Source organism: Xiphophorus hellerii, chromosome 5 (assembly GCF_003331165.1).
Source record: "Xiphophorus hellerii strain 12219 chromosome 5, Xiphophorus_hellerii-4.1, whole genome shotgun sequence".
In the NCBI taxonomy this organism is placed as follows: Eukaryota; Metazoa; Chordata; class Actinopteri; order Cyprinodontiformes; family Poeciliidae; genus Xiphophorus; species Xiphophorus hellerii.
Window position 1 is genome coordinate 23,572,649 of NC_045676.1, and position 24,051 is coordinate 23,596,699.

At 40.2% G+C, this 24,051-nt stretch overlaps 1 protein-coding gene and 1 long non-coding RNA gene across 6 annotated transcripts; one reads left to right on the forward strand and one right to left on the reverse strand.

The window, feature by feature from the left end:
* Positions 1 to 751: 751 nt before the first annotated feature.
* Positions 752 to 23,748, forward strand: dnm2b (dynamin 2b). 5 transcript variants are annotated; one of them, XM_032562474.1, is made up of 20 exons: positions 752 to 1,212; positions 4,588 to 4,661; positions 5,182 to 5,331; positions 5,423 to 5,626; positions 6,417 to 6,515; positions 6,625 to 6,785; positions 7,488 to 7,630; positions 7,713 to 7,848; positions 8,023 to 8,090; positions 11,889 to 12,027; positions 13,145 to 13,231; positions 13,333 to 13,403; positions 14,826 to 14,880; positions 16,433 to 16,543; positions 16,622 to 16,731; positions 16,822 to 16,933; positions 17,070 to 17,237; positions 18,091 to 18,317; positions 18,943 to 19,179; positions 20,577 to 21,447. In XM_032562474.1, exons 1-20 carry the CDS (start codon positions 1,052 to 1,054, stop codon positions 20,641 to 20,643), a joined length of 2,580 nt encoding a protein of 859 aa, XP_032418365.1. In that variant the 5' UTR covers positions 752 to 1,051; the 3' UTR covers positions 20,644 to 21,447. The 5 variants fall into 5 exon arrangements, with proteins under 5 accessions (XP_032418365.1, XP_032418366.1, XP_032418362.1 ...); XM_032562475.1 differs by lacking the exons at positions 11,889 to 12,027; positions 20,577 to 21,447 and adding exons at positions 9,435 to 9,573; positions 23,430 to 23,748 and having other exon boundaries at positions 753 to 1,212; XM_032562471.1 differs by lacking the exon at positions 11,889 to 12,027 and adding an exon at positions 9,435 to 9,573 and having other exon boundaries at positions 753 to 1,212; positions 20,574 to 21,447.
* On the reverse strand, positions 3,485 to 16,495 carry LOC116719788 (uncharacterized). Its single transcript, XR_004339265.1, has 2 exons — positions 16,409 to 16,495; positions 3,485 to 4,199 (listed from the first exon to the last, which is right to left on the reverse strand). It is a non-coding gene; the product is annotated as an uncharacterized LOC116719788 (long non-coding RNA).
* Positions 23,749 to 24,051: the final 303 nt, after the last annotated feature.

Genomic DNA, 24,051 nt, shown 5'->3' on the forward strand with positions numbered 1-24,051 from the left:
TTTAATATATTTCTTAAAAGTGTATTTTGGTACAATTTTATTTAAGTATGTTTAAAGTTAATATGTCAAAATTGGTACAAGTATACGTTTAGTATACTTTGTATATATTTATAGGTTGTACACTTAATATAAATATACTTAAAATGTACTTTCATAAATGTAATTTGAAATATACTAAAGTATTTTTTTCACTACCCTAGTCAGAAAGCTTCAAAGCAGATGCTTATAATAAAATTCTGCCAAGTCTAAATAAACATTTTGGGTATTCAGAATGTCCTTATATCTTGTTAAAATAAATATTTAATAAACTCTTATTTACTCTTATTAGGTCTTTAAGCTTTAGATATCCATATCTTTCTGTCATAAGTATCAGACCAGAAATAGAAATATAACACATTTCCAGATAGCTCATATAATTTAAAAAAATCTAAAAAAATAAATAAATCAGTTCAAATGTTAAAAAATGTCACCAAATTAATAATAATGATAACAAAAGTCGTTACAAATATCAAAAATAATTTGAAAAAACAAAAACACGCGAGTGTTTGACTGTTGACGTCATTCACTGTCTGAAAACGTTTATATTTTTTGAAGCGATATTAAAATAATGCTCTTACTTTTGACGTTCAAGTCCAGAAACGTCCAGTTAGTAAATTAAAACATGGATGTGCGTGAGTCTACGTACGTACGCGATGACGGACGCTCAATCTGACCAATGATTGGACGAGCAGACCTCGAAAGGCGGGGCTTCGACCTCCGGCGGAGGCTGGGTGTCGCCTGACCGGATGATGACAGAAGTTTTCACTGTAAGCAGTTACTTTTATTATTCACTGACCCGTTAAGTAGCTGATAAATTCACCGAATTTTTCCGTCTTTTTTTCCCCTTAATAAATAAAAAGAAGTAGAAGACAGACTTTCAAAAAGAAACAGTGGCAGGTTGCTGAGAAATTTGGGAACTTTTTTTTTCCCCCTCCCTTCGGAAGAGCGAGCCGTAATTTGACTAGCGAGGTGTCTGGGATAAAAAGCCCGCAGGGCTCACCGAGGCACCGCTATGGGAAACCGGGGGATGGAGGACCTCATTCCCCTCATCAACAAGCTGCAGGACGCCTTCAGCTCCATCGGCCAGAGCTGCAACTTGGACCTGCCGCAGATCGCGGTGGTCGGCGGGCAGAGCGCAGGGAAAAGCTCCGTGTTGGAGAACTTCGTTGGAAGGTTGTACATCCCGTGTCTGCTCTTCCGTTTCATCTCTTTGCTTTTAGACCGAGTTTAGCTACTGTTAGTTTCTCATAAACACTTGCGTTAAAAAACAACAACCAAAAACTCGCCAGCTAAGCAGTTGTTTCGGCGCCCAGTGTGTCGGTTCCTCCCAGTTTGTAACGTTTTTTTCCCTCAAAACTGATTCTTTCCATTCTGGGGCTATTCACAGTCCATTCCTACGTAGCTCACGCATAAAAAAAAACAGATGTTTGACAGGCAACATAAATTCTGCAAAATTAGTGTAAAATACATTAAAATGCACTTTAATCAGGCACTGAGTAGGTGAAAAAGTGACTGCGAGTGTATGACTAATCTAATGCTGTCAGCAGGGCCTCCTATCAGCCATGTCTTGTCAAACATTCACAAAGCCTGCTTTATCATAAGATTGCCTGGCTGTAAACACAGACCTCACGTCACATAGGTCACTGTTTGAATTTCAAGGGTGTGGCAGAGAAAGGTCAGTTTGTAGATTTCCTGAGGTCATTGGCAGATATAATGGCTTATCATTGAGCCACACAGGAATTGAAACAGGAGCTTCACCCATTTGCATAATCTTGTGTTTATGTGTGGGGCTGATTAAGGAAATCCTGACAAAGCCAAACATCAATTGTGACTTTAAAAAAAAAAAAAGAAAACCCCTTTTTTTGTGGACGTAGTTAGAGAAATTGGTAGAAATGGTGAGAAAACATCTGTTTAAATTTAATTGCTTTGAATCTGCTGAAGATTGGTGCATCCGCATAGTTTTTCTCAACCTCAGCGAAAGTGCAGTGTGTGTGAGAGTGAAAGTAGACTGGACGGCCACGTCTTCGTGTTCTTTTTCCTGTCGCCTTTTGTTTCGGAGCCCCGCAGCAGCCGCACAGGGAGACAGTGGAGGCATTGATGTGTCTGCGCCCGGGTCGTCAGTCATGTCACCAGCTGCACCGTCATGCGTACATGACACACCGGGTACCAGACACCCACAAAGCTGCTAGCTGTTCCCATGTTCGGTAATCATGCAGGGACGCCATGCAGGCTTTTGACTCCAGTGTGTTAGTTTTTAAAATAAGTGGCTCTTGGTTTCTGACCGGTCCAAATAAGCGGTTCTCCTCATTTGTAATGGACAGAACCTCGCAAAGATGTAATTAACCCTTTGAGTTGTCCACATTTGGTCATTAGTGTTTTCTGTTGCACACAAATTAGTTGACGGTTGCTAAGTAGGATAATATAATGTGCAAATAAAAATCTGAAAAGTGTGTGGTGCATTTGTATTCAGTCGCCCTGAGTCACTGATTTATAGACCTGCATGTAGTTGCAACTACAGCTGCATGTTTTTTGTCTTTCCTTTCTAGTTTTGGACCCGAAAGATTTAACAATTTCTTCTTTTTTTGCAAAATAGCTCAATCAGATGGGATTTTCAATTGGATTTAGGTCTTGACTTTGACTGGGCTGTTCTATAACCTGGAGTTTAGGTCTTATCTGACTAAATCAAACAGTCCCCATGACTCACTTCTTGTTGCTTAGCCTTTGTAACGTGAAATAGATCACTCATTAACATTCTTCCAGAAATGGCAGTCAATAAGAGGCGTTTCTGAGTGATTTACCAGAATAAGGATTCATGATCTGAAGTGACTGAGGAAACAGGATGGAAATCAAAGTTGTGCAACATCCTAACTGCTCGGTCAGCGCTGAACTTCAGGAGCAGTGGGAACATATATGTGCATGTCCTCCGCTATTGACCTTAGTCCATATATGAAGGTTGTTGTTTTTTTTTTACTCGCTCTAGTTGCTGTCTTTTGAATAAAATGCTGAGTCTCCCTGCTGACCTGACAGCCAGACGGACAGAAAAACAGACATATTCTCCTCGCCTGCAGAGATGTGGGGGCACTGACCTGGAAATGATCGCGATTGTATTGAGCAGAAGTTTCCATTCCGATGAGCACGTGTGCAATGAGAAGAGGGAACACAGGCAGATGCTTCAACTTTATTTAGATTGTGTTCGTTTACAGCGAATGTCATTTAAAGTCACTTCAGAAGACGGAAGCAGGTCCAGCTCACGGGGAAACATGCAGTTCAATTTGGTCCAGATTAAATAATTCATATCAATCTCAGTCACTGCAGTAAAACCAGGACTGGGCGATGTGGCTTACATCTAAAATCTCTAATTTCTCTCAAACCGATTTGCAATTTCAGTCTGTTTTTGTTCTTGCATTATTCTCTTAACAAAGAAATTACAAATGGCAGAAAACAGTTTCAAAAAGTGGCTTTTATTTCAGTCGTTCCTTCTGTGAGTTGTAGGAACACAGTCATAATATTAGCGGAATAAAGACAACATTTTTACCAGAAAAACATCTTAAAATTATGAGAAAAAAGCAATTCTTTGTGTTGTGTTGTATTATGATTCCAATATCATATTATTTCAGTTTGAGTCATATGATTTTGTTCTTGAATTACTACGACTGTACTCTTGTAATATCTTCACTTTATTCTTATAATGGAAAAAGAAAAACATCTTAGCCTGACCGTTGTATTTTGTTGTAGAGTTGACCTGAATTCAGAGTCCAAATAAACAGAATCAGTAAAACTGGCTCATCAAACAAGATGGCGGCTCTCTGTATGTTGACATCACTCTAAAATACGGAAACCCAAGGAGGGCATTGGTGGGGGGAAAAAAAATCAAGATTTTCCAGAAATTAAATCTTTAAAAACCCAGTCATAGATGCAGTCATATTAAATTAAATACAGCAACAGCAATTTAATCCAAACATCATAAAGTACAGCCAAACTCAGCCAAACCTTTTATGCAAATTAGGAAAAAGTCAATCAAGGTAAAGGACCCCAGAAGATTGCCTTGAGTCAATGATTTTGCAATAGATAAGCATGTGGTGAAAGTGGAAAGAAACAACTCTGAGCAGGAAGAAACCTCCAGCAGAACCGTCCTCAGGATCAGCGGCCATGATGGTGGCCTGGGAGGGTAGAAAGGAGATGAAATGCAGAATCACAAAGAGTCCATAGAACCGATCGCCACAATAAATGTTCGTTACAGACTCCATCCAGGAAAGAGACGCAGCTAATCAGAGAAACACTGAGCCAGGGGAGCTTTCTATGTAAACAAAAAGAGTTCACCAAGTTAGAGACAGCAATAGGTTAGCAATGGTTTCCTCCAGAAAGGGGACACAGCTGATCACAAAGGCGCTACGCTAGAGATACCTTCAAAAAACAAATAAACAGAAAATAAACAAGTACCCTGCAGCGTCTATCTTCTGTTTAAGAATGAAGGATCAACATGTAAATGTTCTTCCTTAGTTTGTGTTTCCAGAAACTAAACTCTTAATCTTTTTTTGTGTCTGACAGAGACTTTTTACCCAGAGGATCCGGCATCGTCACCCGCCGTCCGCTCATCCTCCAGCTGGTTAACAGTAAAGCAGGTGAAGCTCCGTCTTTGTACAAAACTTTGGGTTTATTTTAAAACGTGAATAGCAGCAGTAAGCTAGAATTTGAATCCTGAATTTATCAAAAAAATTGTTCCATCGCTGCAACCGTGCAACCTGATACCAATTTGTATTATTCTGTTCCTTCTTGCCTGGAGTGGCTGTGCATTTAATCAAATTTATTGCTCTGTCTTTTATAAAGTCATCATTTAAATAGTTTTTTTTTAGTAATATTCTAAAATATTAGATCTTAATTTGTCAAAAATGTAAAAAGATTCATGGGAGCTGCATCAAATTAGGTCAAAATAAGAATTCACAACATTCTCATTTAAATTATTTATCATTTATTTATTTATTTTGTAATTTATCTTTATTATTGTTAAAGTAAATTAAAAAAAAAAATTCTTTCTGTAGTAATGGCTGCTATTCTGCACATTTTTGTGTCGTTGATTTTACTTTTATTTTGCGCCAGTCATCTGTGCTCAATGCCGCCTTCATCACTCGTTTCCTTCTGTAGAGTATGCGGAGTTCCTGCACTGTAAGGGACGCAAGTTTGTGGACTTTGATGAGGTCCGTATGGAGATTGAAGCAGAGACTGACCGGATCACCGGGTCAAACAAAGGGATCTCCCCCGTCCCCATCAACCTCCGCGTCTACTCCCCGAACGGTACCGAATCCGCACATTAAAACCGTTACTCCACGCATTTAAACTTCCCCCGGCTGACTTCAGCCTTCCTTTCGTCTTTCTCTCGGCTCAGTGTTGAACCTGACCCTGATTGACCTGCCGGGGATGACCAAGGTAGCCGTGGGCGACCAGCCTCCGGACATCGAGCACCAGATCAGAGACATGCTGCTGCAGTTCATCGTCAAGGAGAGCTGCCTGATCCTGGCCGTCACTCCGGCCAACACAGACCTGGCAAACTCAGACGCTCTCAAAATCGCCAAGGAGGTGGACCCACAAGGTGAGACCGTCCCTTCAGACCTGGATTACGTTTTAATCTGTGGATCCTTAAAAATTCAAATTAAAGCCTTAACTTGACTTAAATTCATTTAAAAAGTTAGTTGGCATTAAATTTGTTCATCAGAGGTCTTAAATTTGGTCTTAGTAGGACCATTAATTAGGACTTTTATCAGGCAAAAGGTTGACTCACATGCACACATCTGCATTATATCCTGCGACTCATTGTTAGCATACCCTTGTTTGCTAGCTAGCTTTTTTTGTGCATCTGTCATGGGTAAGTGCAAATTTATCTCCTGTTGTTTGGCTGGATGAAGTTTGTACATTTCTTTGGATATAAAGGTCTTAAATTCCAATCAAACTGGTCTTAAAATGTCTTAAATTTGAGTTGGTGAAACGTGTAGAAACCCTGCAGTCATTCAATCTAACTTTAACTTGGTTTAGTACTGAATAAAATGAATGTGGTCCTTGTTCTTAGCTTCCTCTCACTTCCTCCCTTCCGCTCTCTTGTCATTCGTTGCCTCACTAATAAAGCTGGATTGTAGTTTTAATTAACTATTTAATTATTAAAAGATTTCCTGGTAGCCAAGGGGAAGCAAGTAGAGATAAAATGAGTGAATTAGTTCTATCTTTAGCTCTTTATCTTTCAAAGCGCGATGATATCATCAGTGAGTTAGCTGTTCTTTATTGGATTGCAGCGACATGTTGTATATATGACGATCACAAGGAGTTTTCAGGTAAAATTAGCTCCAGCTGCAATTTTAAGACCATCATTGTGACACTTTTGCGTTTAGGGCTGCGGACAATTGGCGTGATCACGAAGCTGGACCTGATGGACGAGGGGACAGATGCACGAGACATCCTGGAAAACAAACTGCTGCCACTTCGCAGAGGTAACTCTGCACACGTGATTTTTCTCAGAGTCGCCGGTCTCTCTCAGTCTGGCTCTAAGCAGATCTTAGAAATGTGATCTTAGAAGATCTCACTTTTATTTTTCGTCAGGCTACATCGGGGTGGTGAACCGCAGTCAGAAGGACATAGATGGAAAGAAAGATATCCGCGCTGCTTTGGCGGCTGAGAGGAAGTTCTTTCTGTCTCACCCGGCATACAGACACATCGCCGAGCGCATGGGCACCCCGCACCTGCAGAAGACCCTCAACCAGGTCAGACCCGGCCCGGTTTAAACACTGTCATGTCGTTTGACTTGAAAGTGTTGCTTGGGAGACGCGTCGCACCCAACCAAACCATGTTCTGGTACATTTTGTTCTGTTCAGTAATATTTTGTTAATCCCAAAAGGAACGTGGATATTTATATCCAAGATTCTTCAGAGTCTCTATAGTGTGAGCAGGAGGGATCTCTTGTAGCAGTCTGTGTTGCAGCCAATCAGAAAAAGCCCCTGTCTGAAGTAAAGCCTTTCACTTTCTGAATCATCTTTGTTACACAATGAGCTCCAGAGTTTCTTCGCTTTCTTCCGTTCCAAGTTGAAAAGGAAGTTCAATACGTAGTCTAATTACTATAATCAGCAAAGGCTAATAACAGTTTATTTCCTATCAGTTTGCACATTTAGCAACATTTGCAAACAGCCATTGCTCACTAATTTGTGTAACATACTTAACACTAACCATTAAAGTTGCAAGTAAACAGTTTAATACGGAAGCTCATTCAACCTTGAAATCATTTCAGATTTCAAGGTTGCCTTTGGTGAAAACAAAACCATCCTTCTGAACATTAGAAAATGTTTTCTTCTTTTCTTAACTTGTAAATTTGGACTTCCGAGAACATATTTAAGACGGAGTTTACATTCTAAGTGCCTGTAAATTGAAAAATTAATATCGTCTCCACCTAATTTTGTTTTTTCCTCCAGCAACTCACCAACCACATCCGTGACACGTTGCCGGGGTTACGCAGCAAGCTGCAGAGCCAGATGCTGTCGCTGGAGAAAGAAGTGGAGGAGTACAAGAACTTCCGCCCCGACGACCCGACCCGGAAGACCAAGGCCCTGCTCCAGTTCGTATAAACACATGCAGACGGACACAAATGAAAACGTGTTTGAACTCTTTGGCTAAGCTGATGTTGCATGAATCTGTAGGATGGTGCAGCAGTTTGGTGTGGACTTTGAGAAGTGCATTGAAGGGTCCGGAGACCAGGTGGACACCTCCAACCTGTCCGGCGGAGCGAAGATCAACCGGATCTTTCACGAGCGCTTCCCATTCGAGCTGGTGAAGGTAATTTTGGAGATTTCTCTGACATGTTTCTAAACTGCAGTGGGATTTAAAGACAGACTTTCTTTCTGACTAAAAATGAAAACGTTTTGCATCTAAGGTTTTTCCTGCTTGTCAATTAAAACTAAAGAAGCCCTTTGACAACAAGTAAAATGTGACGCGGCTTTTGTGTCTCAGATGGAGTTTGATGAGAAGGAGCTCCGCAAAGAAATCAGTTACGCCATCAAGAACATCCATGGAGTCAGGCAAGTTCAGCCAGCATGCCAAAAAAACTACTCCACATTTTAGTTCCCGCCCTTCTGTCAGCTGTCCAGATTACACCATTCTCATCTTTTTTCTGTTTTCTTTTCGTCATCACTTTTGAAAACCTCATTTCCAGAAATGGTTTTCAATATGCAGCAAACCCAAATCTTCCCATTTGCTAATCAATTTATGTTTTTGAGAAAGTAGGCGATGAGCGGAGCATTGAAAGTGACTTTCCGTCACCTGTCAGGTGCATCTGACGGACGGTTTGTACGAAACATTTTCATATCAAAGATAATAGTGTGAGATGACCAACACTCGCCAGAAAATCACAAAAAATAGGAAGATAAATGTTTATCATTGTGTTGCATATCTATATTTGAATGTGTTAGTTTATCTTTTCTAAATACGACAACATTAATCAGTGAATACGCTGATATTTATTTTGTGCCGTTGTGTGTTTAGTAAGTGTGTGGCAGCACACATAAGTTTAATAAAATCAGAAAGTGGACATTTCTTCTCATTTGATCTGTAAATAGTATAATTTAGTTTTTTTTATAAGGCTTTGTTTGTGTCAGTTGACTTGGCTTTGAATTACTGGAAAAGTAGAGACAAAACAGAACTGTTTCTATTGTGAAATTAAGAAAAAGAAAATAAGTAAAATGTTATGCGCTTTTCTGTTATTATGCTTTCTAAACATCGTCTTAGCCAGAAGAACCACAATTAGCAGATTTAATTGTAAAAATAAAGTGATTTTGCTATATTTCATTGTTACAAACAGTAGAAATGCTTCAGATGCTTATTAGTGTCGCTGTAAAGTTGTTTTCCTCCACTAATGTTAAAAAAGAAGCATCTCTGTTATTCAAGTAAAGTAGTTCCATTTATTTACATTTACTGAACAATGGTAATTCCATTAACATGTCTGATTGGGTCCATTATTGCGTGATTATAATTCCATTAACAATCCTTTCAACAATCGGGCTTTCATTCCAGTTCATACAAGAAAAGCACAGGCACGCCCTCTTCTGGATAAAAGTGGTAATCACCTCTGACCAATTCAGCTGAATGATTGCACAGATGAACTCTGATATCTGCTACCGCAACACATCTGTCACACTCTTTGACATAAACAAAATGGCCGCCTTAAAAGAAACTTTTCTGGAAATGAGGTTTATGTTTTTAACCTTCTGTCTGTCTGCCACATGGCTGCCTTGACTCCAGGTTCTCTTTTCCTTCCCCTTCTCACTGGTTTTCTCCACAACGTCTCGTCTGCTCATGTCTTCCCTGTCTTTGATTTTTTTATTTTCAGTCCTTGTGTCCATGTGTTTTATCTGTATGTCCTTCAGGACAGGCCTGTTCACCCCAGACATGGCGTTTGAAGCCATTGTGAAAAAGCAGATCATTAAACTGAAAGAGCCCTGTCTGAAATCCATCGACCTGGTCATCCAGGAACTCATCAACACAGTCAGACAATGCACTAATAAGGTATCGCTGCATGGCCGCCTGTCGGACTGTCGTGCCAGCGCACAGTTAGTGCAGCCAGGAGCCATATCTGTCCAGCGCTGTGTTTTTATTTGTTTTCATGGACTGAGAAAAACACCCTCTGAAAAAGGGCAGACGGTAGCAGCTTTAAACCTTGAAATCCCCGCCAGTGAAAAATCACAAAACTACTACGGTAATCGATAAAATCCCACTTTGTGACAGAACATCTGCTTTCATTGAGAAAGGTGCCAACAAGTGTAGCTAAACATTTACCTCAAAAAATCCAATTGCTTCTCAAAGTCCATGTTAAACGAGTCAAATAAGATTTCTACGTGAGATCAACGGTCTCCAAAAGAACACAACAGTGATGCCTACAATGTGACCCTTACTTCTCATGTTTTAACCCATAAACTCTCTTTCTTTACAAGAATAAACTAATTGCATAAATGTCAGCAAAACGTTGTGTTGCTGTTTTAATTTTGCCAAACATTTCCATGCCATGGCTCCTTCACCCAGTCAGCTTCAGCTTCTGCTGAGGACCCACTTTACAGAGCCACAGAAAAACAAGTAAAAACCATCAACTCTTTGTGTTTTTTCTAACTTTTATTTACTGTTTAATAATTATTGCATTTGTTTAGCATAAATACTGCCTCATACCTTCTAATTTTAGTCGACCGTGACTTCTTGGGGGCTTTTTTTAGCCTCAGTGTGGGACAGTGAGGAACAAAGCAGCTTGATGAATTTGACTGGCAGCCAATCAGAAAGAGAAGCATGGCAAGTGACAGTTCAAGTAATTATTTGTACTTATATTTTAGAACAGTGACTGAAACACGTTAGATTTTCTGATAAAAAAGTGATTAAATAGTTACGATTTAAACATTTATTAGATTAAATTGTTTTATTCTAGCATTTTTTCCCCATGAGCTTCCCTTCTAGCGCCCTCTAGTGGTCCCCACTTTTAAAAACACTGTTCAATAACATCAAAGCAGCTGAGTTGAAACTTTTACTCAGATAAACTAGTGTATACTTATATACTTTCCCCTACTGAATTTTATTTAATCCCAAATTTCAGTAAAGAATTTCCTGATTCATTGTATTGAAAGGAATGCACATTAAAAAGGATCTATTTCAGCTGTTGAGTAGAAAAATAACCCAAATTGTTTAGAATAATTTGAGGCTTTTTAAATCTACCTGTCAGTAACTTCTAAATAATTTTGGGTTCAATTAGTAGCCGACTTATTTCACAGAGACGCAGCGGCCGTTTTCGTAAAATAAAAACTCTGATGTTGGCCTCACGTCAAGCATTCGCATTATAAAACATTCCACTTCACCAGACTTCACTTTGACGAGAAATATCGTGCCACGAGAGCCACACCGCCACGGGAAGATCATGTCAAAGCCTCAAACTTTGCGTTTCATAACCCTAACTTTTAGAACTGCAGCATTAAATGACCAATATTTGATCCAATCTGACTGGAAGTCACCAAGACGGTGTTCCGCTTAAGAGATAACTATTGCATCTTCCTTTTTGCACGGTTTTCCTTTTAACTCGTGATTAGTGGGTAGGTCAATTACTAGCTGTCAACAAATGAGCTCAAGCTGGATTTTGGGTCCCGTTTGACCGTCCAGTCCATGCACAGCATATATAACCGTCTGTGGACGGGGTTTGGTGTCCTGGCTGGACTGCAGTGCGGTGGAATGCTGTCTGCGTGCTTACAGGCAGATGTGAAATGTTTCTGTGCTGGTTCACTGCAAAACAAGCTGCAGGCCTCATTTGAACTGGGTTGAAACAAGACTTTTTATCTTTGCACAGTCATCCTTTCTGGGCATTTGATCTGGTGGGATGCTCTGGTTTGCTGCTTCCTGTTTGTTTGGTTTTTTTAGTTGTTTTTTTTTCCCCTTTCTGTATGTGTAGCACTGAGGGAAAGTTTTAAGTTGTCCATCATTTCTCTTTGTTTCCTTTCCAATCAGCCAAACTTTCTCTTAGTTTCTTTGAAGTTTTCTTGGATTCTCAAAGTTCACTTCATTGTTTTTGGCTACACTTGTGGTGTCACTAAAAAGCTGTTTTTGTCCCGTAAAGCAGATTTAAGAACCTGCAGCTTGTTTTTGTCCTGAACATGAAGCAGAGCTAACCTAATTCCTGTTTTATCTCTCTTCACATGCTTCAATGCTCTATTTTCTTCCCCACAATATCCCATCCAACTATTCTTTTCTCCACCATTTTTTTTCTCCCTTCTGTCCTACTATGACCCACGCTATGCTCACCTCATTCTTTTACCTGACACTGAAACTCCGACTCCCATGATGCCTCACCACAGGACAGGTCTCTTCACCCCAGACTTGGCTTTTGAGGCCATAGTGAAAAAGCAGGTCATTAAGCTGAAAGACCCCTGTCTGAAATGCGTAGACCTCGTCGTCACCGAGCTTGTCACCCTGATCAGGAAGTGCTCGGAGAAGGTAAATGTGAACAGAAGCAGAACGAAGAGTGAGAGGCAATAAGCGAAAGAGCAAAATCGAAAGCTTTTAAAGGACTAACCAGCCACCGTCATCGTTGTTGATCGTCACTTTTCACCACCGCTTCAAGGCACCGCTCAATGTTGACCCTCAATTATAAATCTAATGACCAACTGAATTTAAACGCAGCCCGTCATCACACTGATCAGCTCTCTAACAAGTCCTCACCCCTTCCCGTTCTTAAATCAAACTCCACCCCGCACACGCAAATTTAGAAACCTCTCCCACACACTCTTCAGTCTTCCCGTCTTCCTGAGTCACTTTTCCCCTGATTTACTTACTGATTTGTTGAGACTCACGTCAAGCAGATGGCAAACGTGTTGGTGCATGCTGTCCTATTTGAACCATCTGTAAAAGTGTCGCTGCTCGGGAATGTGCAGGTGTACTAATACAATCCGTGCAGCTTGTAATTACAGTGCCTTGTGGGGTTTTCAGTCCTCCAATTCTGTTTCCAATTCTGCCAACTTGACACAAACTTTAATCCACTTCATTGGGATTTTATGTGATCAACGTAAAGTAGTGCATATGTTACACCGTGGTACTGGCCTGGACTCAACTGGAACCCGGAGATGTCAGGAAAAGACAGTCAGACACAAAGCTTCATCTGCAGCAGCAAAACTGTTTTTGGTCAAAATTTTTGTTTTCACTTGTTTTAGAATAAACACTTCTAAAAAAAAATACAAAAGCAACAAAAAAAACAGCAAGTTAAACAAAGATTCCTCCTAATGCGAGAGTGGTGCAGCGATTGCGGCGGCACCTCATGTACAAAAGCTATTTGTCAAGCAGCTGAAAATGTTGTGTCATTTTCTTCCCACTTCGTGATCATCCATTACTTTGTGTTGGCGTGTCGCATTAAATCCCAATAAAAACATCCAGAGGTTTGTGGTTCTAATGTCGCAAAATTTGAAAAACGTAAAGGAATATGAATGTCTGAATATCTTTACAAGGCACTGTAGGAGCTCTGCACGATGTGCTAATGTGTAGGTGTGCAGCTTGGGATTACTTGCGTCAGTCTGCAGCTGTTTTTTTCTTCTTCCTGCACACACGTCGGTGTTTACAGTTGGATTCGTACCCTCGACTGAGAGAAGAGACGGAGAGAATCGTCACCACTCACATCCGAGAGAGAGACAACAAGACCAAAGACCAGGTTTGCATTTGTTGGCAGCAAAAAGATTTCCAGTATACTGGGATATTGTAGTTATGCTCTGTTTGTGCAGGTAATGTAGCGTGTCGTATTTTCCCTCTCAGGTGCTGCTGCTGATCGACATTGAGCTCTCCTACATCAACACCAACCATGAAGACTTCATTGGATTCGCAAAGTAAGATAAACTTCTGATACAGATTAATGGGGACTCTTACTGGGAATCTGCAGATAATTACCAGGGACTAAAATCCGGCTTGACTGCTCTGATTGGCTGTTAAGATAGATTTGGTCTGTGGATAACTGTAAAATTTTCAAGGATGATGTCGCATCATAGCTCATGGTGGATGTTTGAGAGGCTCTGCGGTGTTCAGCCAGCGTTCTTTCTTTAAGTGAATTCATCACTTCTAACGACGTGGGTCCAAAAACTTCTCAGTTTCGGAGTTAAAAAGCCACAGGATGATATGTTCTACATTGTGTTATATTTTAACACAATGTACATTGTGTTATATTTTATTTTAGATCAAAAGGCTGGGATCATCTGTTGCTTTTGCATTTACAGTTTTTTATTTGTGCAAAGCAGATAATGTTGCTTCAGTAGTGAATAACTGCATGTAAAAAGATGCTCTGCTGCATTTTTTTTTTTTTTTTTGTCTACAACAGTAAAATGATTATGCGGGTTCATCCTGTTTCTGTCCCTATCAGCCGCAACTGAGCGATGTTCACAGAGAGACTGGAACTGTTTTCAGAGATTACTTTCTAAGAAACAGCCAAAACAAAGACGAACACAGCGTTCAAATCACATTGTTGCCGAGGTCCAAATGGTACAGAAGCTTGTGCGTTAATTGCGCATTAAATGAGCAAAGTTAAAAGGAATTTATGTTAACGCACAACTGACCTATTTTGAAGATGTAAATGTCCGTGCAACAGATAAAACTAATTATTTACATTTAAAACACATTTTGTCTTGCCTTGTCAAAATTGGATGACTCATTTCAATAAATAATCAAATTCAGGTTTGCTTTTGGATGATTCTGGTTTCTCATTGGATTACTGTCAGGTTTAAGAGCTTTTCTGCATATAAAATGCATAAAAATGAAATTGAAGCATAAGTACAGATTTGCACATTGCAAGATTAATGCTTAAACCACAAAGTGTAACTGATGTCTGCATAGGAATATTATTTATACTTAATAGAGTACCTGAGTTTTAAAAGTTTAGAATAAATATATAAGCAATAAAACATTCCCTCATTCATCCATACTCTTTTATTGCTTTGGGGACGAATACTGATAAAAGAATTGATGAAATATGCTGTAGTCATAAAATACAACTGAACCAGCCATAAAAATGCTAAACTATGCAATAACTTAAAAACAATAAATGGAATATTAGTAAATAAAGAAATATATTCTGGACTTATATTGATCAGAGTAATTTTTTCGAATGTTCTTTCATTTGTAACTGAATCAGACTGAATGTGTAAGAGTCGACTGATGGTTCTTCCAGTGTGTGAAAAGAAACCGCTTCATAAAAACCCTAAAACGCTTCATAGTTGCCAGTTTTTGTTCTGATTTTATTGAACGCCTCTCTCCTGCAGCGCCCAGCAGAGGACCGCTGCCAACGCCACCAAGAAGAGAGTCATGCCCAACCAGGTAAGTCAGCTCTCTTACATCACTGCAATGTTTTGTTTTTCCACTGTTATTGTTCATCTTTCCATGCTACTTCCTGGGCCCCATTGGCTCTTTGTTCCTCTCTTCCTCCTTCTAAACCGCTCAGGGGAGATTCTAGTAAGCACCTGGCCCCCGGTTCCTCTTTAGGTGGGTGGGGGGAGTCGCTGCTCGCTCAATATAGTGACGAAAAATATTTTTTCATGCCCGTCAGGGAAGAGGGAAGTGAGAATTACGCAGACTTATGAGAACTCACAGGTCAGCTTTTAAGTGTAAACAAGTGACATCACAGCTTCTTCTGAGCTTTTAAGAATTTTGTTCTGCGTCTATTTATGGATGATGGTGAAATTAGAAGAAATACGGGAAAGCTAAGATTAATTGTTGCAGATTTACAGGCAGCAGGTGGTGAGGCTTGTCTGTAAAACGCTGTAAACCGTTACATCACAAGGCTGGAGTGGTTTTCCTCTGATCATCTGATTTGCGAAAAACTCCTAAAAATAAATCATCCGTCGGATCACAATTTGAAATGCTGAGTATTGTTTTATTGAAGGAGCACAGAGACATTTTCCAACTCTCTACACTACGCTAGACGTCAAAAACAACCTAAAATGTCTTGCACCATGACTGCTGTGAAGATTATTTTCTCCCATTTTTCTGTACTGTAGCTCTGCAAATAAAACTCAGTCCACCATTTTAGTCAGAGTGCTGCATTTCTGTGGTATGTTTTTATGTATTTCTTTAAAGCTGCAGTAGGTTACTTTATAAACAATGTTTTTTTTTTTTTACATATTTGTTAAAACTGCTGTGGAATCTTGACAGAATAACATGAGACAGTCGATCTGTGAAAGAATCGAGCTCCTTTTCTCTGTGGTCCTGCTCCCATCTTCAGAAATGCACCACTTCTATTCATACACAACCAATCAGAACACAGAGGAGGGTCTTAGCACTGTCCATCATGTTCGTGTAAGCGCTGCGAAATGCTAATGGCGGAAAAGCAACTTACAGTTACAGGAAAACCGTTTAGCTGTTGTCATTGATTGCTATGCTAACTAGCCCGTACATTCATAGCAGGCTCCGCTGAAAGCAAGGGGATGTATCACAGCAGAGAGCGAATGGCAGAGTGTGACCGGCGTGTACACGAGCATGATTGACAGCGTTAAGATCGTCCTCCTTGATCTGATTGGTTGTTTCTGACCATGCAGAGTATTTCTCCAGTGAATGTAGGACAACAGGAAGGAGGCAGAGAAGCTTGTTTTTTTCCCCCATATATTATCTCTCAAAGCATACTGTCATAGTATGTTGTCATGACAGTTTGAACAAATGTGTGAAAAACATATTTCTTCATAAAAGTTACGTACTGCAGATTTAAAGTTACCAATGTTAACACAGAAACAACAGCGAGTAGAAAAACTGTGGCAAATCAAATATCAAATTGAAGCGCCAAACTCTCTCAGCTGCATTTTCATTTGCTTGTAGCATTCTGCCTCCTCTTTTAGGATGAGTTTTTAAATACCAGGTGTTTCTCTGGACCGCTCAGGTGATCCGCAGGGGCTGGCTCACCATCAACATCAGCATCATGAAGGGCGGCTCCAAGGACTACTGGTTCGTCCTGACCGCCGAGTCTCTCTCCTGGTACAAAGACGAGGAGGTAAACCTGCAGAAACAACAGGAAGTGAGTGTGTAGCTGTCAGTCTCTGGCAGAATGTCACACACAGTGTTTCATCAGGAGAAAGAGAAGAAGTTCATGCTGCCTCTCGACAATCTGAAGCTGAGAGACGTGGAAAAGGGCTTCATGTCCAGCAAGCACGTCTTCGCCATCTTTAACACCGAACAAAGGTGCTGACATCTTTGTTTGTCTGTTGTTGTTGTTTTTTTGTTAAACTCGTTGGATTTGAAGCTTTATGTTTAGGTTCTGTTCTTTCACAGGAACGTGTACAAAGACCTGCGTCAGATCGAGCTGGCCTGCGACACCCAGGAAGACGTGGACAGCTGGAAGGCCTCGTTCCTCAGAGCCGGTGTTTACCCAGAGAAAGACCAGGTGCACAAAAGATTACCGCTGACTAGATGTTCCCTGTTGAGTTTTCAGGCACACTGCAAGCAGAGACTCTCTTTTGGCTTTCCAAAAACGTTTCCTCTGCGTGGATGACGTCATGTCCGCTTCTGGTGTCCCTCAGCACGAGAACGAGGACTCCATGATTCCCGGGGACACGGTGTCCATGGATCCACAGCTGGAGCGCCAGGTGGAGACCATCCGCAACCTGGTGGACTCGTACATCAGCATCGTCAACAAGTCCATCAGGGACCTCATGCCCAAGACCATCATGCACCTCATGATCAACAACGTACGTCCCGATTTTTTTTTCCATGTAAAGTTGAGCATTCCTGCTGCCAGATGGTTCTGCTTGGTGCATTTTAAACGGGTTTTAAGGAAACTTCACAATGAGGCCAAACACAGACACACACACACACAAGCCAACACACTCGATTTCTGTTTTCTTCTAACTTCACAAATTTGACCAAGCCCAGAGACATTCATTGGGATTTCAGTGTATAAAACTCCTTTAAGTACACTCAGCTATAATATTTTTCGGCTCTATTTTGTCAACATGTTTAGAGAAAAAAAGCTCTTAACAATTTTTGCAAATTTCTTGTCTTTGACGGGGGTTTTCACTTCTCTTTAGCTTCTGCAGCAAATCGGCTAATCCATTTAGCACGTAGCATCACCACTGAAGGTTTGCAGAAAAAGTCAAATGCATTCCTAGTGCTAGTACTAATGTTGGTCTGATTTGTTGTTTAAATCTGTTTTTGAGCGACTTTGATGCTTAAATGTGACAAACCCAAGCTTAATAGGGCCAAACTAAGACGTTTCTTTTAAATTGCTAACATGAAGTCATAATATGATGACAGTAAAGTCTTACTGTTAGTAGAGTAGATGAATTATTACCAGAAGAAAGTCATAAACGTCTGAGAAAATCGTTGTTTTAGTGAGGAAAAAAACCTTTTAGATTTATCCAGATCTGTTTGCTTCTTTCTTCAAACCGTTTTCACAATCGTTTCAAAGCCCTGCTACTGCTGACGATTTGGTGCTGTTAAAAATTAAACACGTCCTTATTTGTAAGGATACCAAAGAATAACTTTGTGAGGTGCTCAACATTCCTCACTTTACATTTTTTAAATTCATTTTTCACGCTTTAGACGAAGGACTTCATCCACTCCGAGCTGCTGGCCTACCTGTACTCGGCTGGAGACCAGGGCAGCCTGATGGAGGAGTCAGCGGAGAAGGCTCAGAGGAGGGACGAGATGCTGAGGATGTACCACGCCCTGAAGGAGGCGCTCGTCATCATCGGAGACATCAGCACCACCACTATCTCCACGCCGGTGCCGCCACCCGTAGATGACACTTGGATCGCCAAAGAACCAAGGTGACAGATGTTAGACAAAAAGGAACGCATGAAAAGTTAATACTTTTAACTTAGACGGTTTTCAACCTACTTAATAGTCAAAGCTTTGAAAAGAACATTTATTTAGAAAATATCAAGTCATTCATAAAATACACATCTCTGTTCCAGCATGTTTTTATTTCTATGTGCTGCAACGCTGCAAAAAAATAAATAAATAAATAAAATGCAGTGTAAAATTGTGATGAAATGTTTGCATTTTCTTGTTTTTGTCATGTTCACATATAACTTCAGGTGAAATATTAATTATTTTTTGAACATTAAAAAAAATCGGGTGAGCATGACTAAAACTGTAATATTAGTGTAAGTGTAAAAAGTTTGAATAAATTAACGGTTTGTGTTTCATTTTAAAAAATCTGTGTAAAAATGTTTTATTATTATTTTTGATTTTTATCGATTATTACAAATCAAAACGAGAGCAAACTGCCTTTATCATAATACGTAATGTCCACCAGGGGGCACCCGAGAGCTGCCAGATATGAGACCAGCAGCTTCTTTCTTTCTTTAAAACAATAAACTGCTTTGATTTGTTCAGATTATCCATAATGAACATAAAATTTTAAAAGCAACACCTGGCTCTTTGTTTCAGTCCTCCTGCGGCGTCCCGACCTCTCGCATCGACCGCAGCCCCTCCCAACCGGCCCCCGGCAGCGAGGGGCCCCGCCGCGGGTCCGCCCGCTCCTCTGAATCCGTCGCCGGCGTTCGGAGCGCCGCCCGTTCCGTCTCGTCCCGGCGGTCCGTCGCCGTACGATGCCAACTCGGCTGTGCCCCTCATTCCTTCGAGGCCGCCCCGCGTGCCTCCAGCTCTGCCGCCGGGAATTCCCAGGTAGATGGAAACACACACACACACACACACACACACCTACACATCCTTACGTGATTTAGAGCTTTGTTGTGACATATTGTGAGGTTTATGTCATATCGTGAGGAATTTTTGGCAGTTGGAGGGTCACTGCTTTTCTTCTGTTTTCTTTTTTGGTGCAAATGTAAATGTGGGAAACATTTTGTGATACTATTGATAAAAGTGACAATAAGAGGAATTTATTGCTACTTTTTTAGGGGCACAGCAATCATATCATCACAAGCATCACAAGGAATTGAAAAATGCTCCATTTGTAATTTAAAAGTGAAGTTTCTATCACTAAGCTGCACGCAGTAACAGTATTTAATCATATTTTCAAATCGATTGATACTTATTGACGCTTTCATTGAACAAACAGAAAGTAGTAAAAACAACATTTCTAACAGCATGGACGGTTTGTGGGGTTTCAAACATCATTCATTGAAATTTATTGTAAATCAAAACTCTTGTCATATTAAGAAATGTATCACGATAAATGATTACCAATACAATAATTATTTCACCTGACCTTGTTTCATCATGCTGTGATATTTCAGGAAGTTCACTCAAAAACTTTTTTTAACACATGGCATTGAATGTCAGTCATTAAAAAAAAGCCAAAAATGTAAAATTAGCATCGAGTAAAATAATGAGCAATAATGCAATTTTAAGGCTATGTATATTCATATTCTACACTTAATTATTTTTTATTATCAATTGCAGTTGCATGTTGTGACATTATCACACCCTACATATAAAGGATTCAATTAAGCTGAGGTAATAACTATTAAAGGCCCAGTGGGCTCAGTGCATCATGTAAACATACGATCTGGGCTCTCGTTTCAGATTAATCTTACAACGAATAAATCCTATTTAAGATTTCTGACAAAATCTTCCTTGTTGATCAACATGAATGTAAGACGAGCTGATAGAAATGTTGCATGAACAGCTTATAATCAGTCTGGGTCCAGCTGAGACTCGGTCTCATTCGGACTGAGCTTCACCGTTTTGTTGGTAATTAGCAAACACGCACCTGAAAAACCGTTTTGAAGCTTTTAAAGCGCGGGAACGCCAGCGCCGTTTGTGCTTCAGGGTCAGTAATCCCGACTAGAATTTAGACCCATTACATGTCTGGCTTTCCGTCTGCATCTACACGGACACAATAGGTGACCCTGTTGCCATGGTGATGAGCCCAGGAAGCCCACGAGTCTGCACGCATGACGTATCTGCCAGTCTGTGTTGCTGGGGGTCTTTTTGGGGGGGTTGTTTTGGTGCTTTGGGAACAATCGCTGCATGACTAAATGATAACATTTTCTCCTTGCATGTTTTGTTTTTTTTTCCCCTCCCCTTTTCCTCTCTTCCACCATTTTCTCCTGCAGCAGAAGACCGCCGGCTGCACCCAACAGACCCACCATCATCCGTCCTTCAGAGCCCTCCCTGCTCGACTAGAAACTCCCCCAAACGTCATTTTGTTTTCCTTCTTTTTTTTTTTTTTGCTCCATCTGGTCTCTCAGACCCCGTTTACACTTTTCTATCACTTACTAGCAGAAATGTTCTACTAAAAATAGTTTCCACTCTGCGATTACAAACTACTGTTATGCTCTTAGGTCTGTGCTTTTCAGAGGCATTTTTGTGTAGATATATTTTTTTTTCTTTCAACGACGACATGAAGGCAAAATGAAAAGATATAAATTTGATGACAAATTTTAAGCCTTCCTCAGAAACTTTGTAATAAAATCCATCTTAAAGCGGCATATGATGTACAACGGTTTTTTTTATATATATATATATTTACGTAGGAGAAACGTTTGAGTTGAACACTTGCTAATGTTAAATCTGTAATATTGACACACTAAACACCTCAGTAGATAGCAGCATTTAACAAAAATAATTATTCTCATGTTTTTTTTTTCTTCACTTAAGCTGATTTATAACATTCGGCTTCTTACCAAGTAGCTTTTTCTTAAATAATACACTCCTGTTAGGTTTATTGTTTCTCCCTCTGTGGGAAACGCAAACCTAAATCAGAGATGGAAACCAGAAGGGAAGTGCTGACGTCTTATGTAACACTAATAACTACACAGATGTTGATGTAAGAATGTCCTTTGCCTGAGAGTTTCCACAAAGCTTACCGTCAATGGAAAAAGTGTCACAAGGTCTTTGAAATTTCCTCAGAGCTTAAAGCCATTTGTTAAATAAATCTGAGAAACGTCGCCTTTATGTTTATGAATAAAAACCAAATCGAGACCAAAAGCTCTGGTGGTTGGTGCTTCTTCTGGCCGCATGCCTTTTCTCGTGCTTCTGTTTTTCGCTCAAGATGATGTGAGCAAACGCTTATTAAATATTTGCATGGTGCAAACCTGGAAGCAGCTGAGCAGAACTGGAACGTTTCCTCTGTGATGGAGCAAACGCACTCGGGAAAGATGTGGGAAATCTGGGATCAAGCCACAGGAGGGAAACGAAACAGCAGTGATTTAAGTAAGAAGCGGAAATAGAAGTCGCTGCTTTCTTTACGAACCAAAACATTTGCTGCATAAACTGAAGAATGTGTGGAGATTGAACTGTACAAGTTCCTCTGCAACCTTTTCAACCCAAAGAGCCGGATTTGACCTCAATCCAGCGAAACAAAACTCGTTTTGAGTCACAAATGTTTTGATTTTTTTTTCAGGTGCTGAACAAAAAGAAATGTTTACTAGAGGAAATATGGAGTCATTTTTAAAGAGCTATGTTTTTATTTCAGCTTTTAGGTTTTAATATTCAGAAAAACATAAAACTTTATCATATACATTTTGTTCTTACATAGTTTCATACCTAAAGACAAGAAATTGTTCTAAAAACATCTTTCATTGGAAATTCAATGCAATTATTCTAACTACTAAAAGTCTTATTAGAAACGCACTAAGAGCCTTTGCTTAAGGTTTAAAGAGCCACTTGTGGCTCCAGAGCCTCAGGTTGGAAACCCCGGCGCTGGAATAACAATAAGATTAATACATTTTAATAGCACGACACTTTCTAATCACTCAAAGACGCTTTACAGGATTACAATATGAACTCAAACAATGCAACATAGCACACAAAAACGGGGAAGATTTCGACATCAAAACCAATTCAACCTGGATCTTTTTTTACTTCCTGGTGTGTCCAGACTATCTTGTTGAAGTGGCCATTTTTAAGAATGTTCTCCTGCTTCAGGTAACGTGAACTCTTCAAGAGTTTTGGTGTATTCAGAAATGATGGGATATAATAGACATAAACCTGACACGACACGAGGAAGGTCCCCATATCATGATACCTCGGCCACCGTGCTTCACAGCTGGCTGGATTTTACAGTTTTGGATGATATCTGATAAAGCTTTTGCAACCATCCAACCATTCTCCGTACACCCTAGTGGGGTCGGGAGGTGCTGGTGTCTATCTCCAGCTAACGTTCCGGGCGAAAGGCGGGGTCACCCTGGACAGGTCGCCAGTCTGTCGCAGGGCAACACAGAGACATACAGGACAAACAACCATGCACACACACACCTAGGGAGAATTTAACAGTCTATGTTTTTGGACTGTGGGAGGAAGCCGGAGTACCCGGAGAGAACCCACCATGCACAGGGAGAACAAGCAAACTCTATGCAGAAAGACCCCGGGCCGGGAATCGAACCCAGGACCTTATTGCTGCAAGGCAACAGTTCTACCAACTGCGCCACTGTGCTAGCCATTTTGCAACCATAATAAACTTTAAAAAAACAATTATTCACCAAATATGATTTCTTTTTGTGTCAGTCAATAAGAAGGCTTTCCAACCTGGAAGATTTGGAGCTCACCACTAATACATAAATGAATGAGAAAGCTATGCATTTTTTACTTGGAGAGAAAGTTTTAAGTTTCAAACTTCCCAGGTTTGTGAGTATATGAGTAATTATTACTTTTGCTGCAGATCTGTTTTGATCGTCTTGGTGCATTTTGGCTAATATTCTAAGTGGCAGTTTTCTGTTTTCTTCCACTAAGTTCTAGTTTTGGCTGTAAATCATAAAACATTTCAGAACATTTCTCACACTTCCAGCCCCAGCAGCTTGTTAATCCTGTTAGTGATGTTGATCATTTGAAATGATTTTTTTTTTTTTACCCCAACGTGGTTCCCAGACGATAAAGATCTCGGTGTGAATGCTTTGTTTCCAGTGAGGTTTGGTTTTCAACAGAACCAGAAACTAACCAGAGGTGTTTATGTTCATGGTCCTCTCACACAGGCGGCCGCCACACGCTCCTTCTCGTCCGAACCCCATGTGAAGAAACCTCCAACCCGGCCACAAAGAATCAGCAGCAGGACTCTGCTGGAAGAACTCGATTTTTCTTCTTTTTTTTTTTTTTGTAGTTGCTTAAAGATCGCTTGGTTAAAGAAAATAACAAGAGATGTTAAGAATTTCCTACAGAAACTAAAACAGAATTGGGAAAAAAACTGATTTGCTCTGTATGTATCGTAACATCAACAGTAAATATGCGCTGTATATACTGTAAATCATGTTCTGTGGGTAAATAAATACTGCTCAAACGTTTGGGGTCAAACTATTTGGTAGTGATAACTTTATGACGTTACTGCCATAAAGTTACAGTCATAAAGTTGCAACTTTATGACTGTGAAGTCATAATTGTAGTTGGTAATTACAGCCCCCAAGAGGTTTCGTGTTGCATTTTTTTTTAGATGCTTTCCAGCTCGAACAACACCTGATCAAAGATTTAGGTTTCTGCAGAACTTCGAGACAGCCTGGGGAAATATTCAGGCGATGCGAATAAGATGTTTAGGTGGGAAAAAAATCAGCCCCCCAAACACTGGATTTACCCACAAACGCTCCAAAACATTTGTGAAAATGA

What these genes read in the sequence shown, in the direction of transcription:
- dnm2b (XM_032562471.1), top strand. Translation starts at nt 1,052, where the DNA reads ATGGGAAACCGGGGGATGGAGGACCTCATTCCCCTCATCAACAAGCTG. An exon ending in TCAGACAATGCACTAATAAG is followed by an intron (nt 9,574 to 13,144) that starts GTATCGCTGCAT and finishes CGGTGTTTACAG; the next exon opens with TTGGATTCGTACCCTCGACT. An exon ending in GACTTCATTGGATTCGCAAA is followed by an intron (nt 13,404 to 14,825) that starts GTAAGATAAACT and finishes TCTCTCCTGCAG; the next exon opens with CGCCCAGCAGAGGACCGCTG.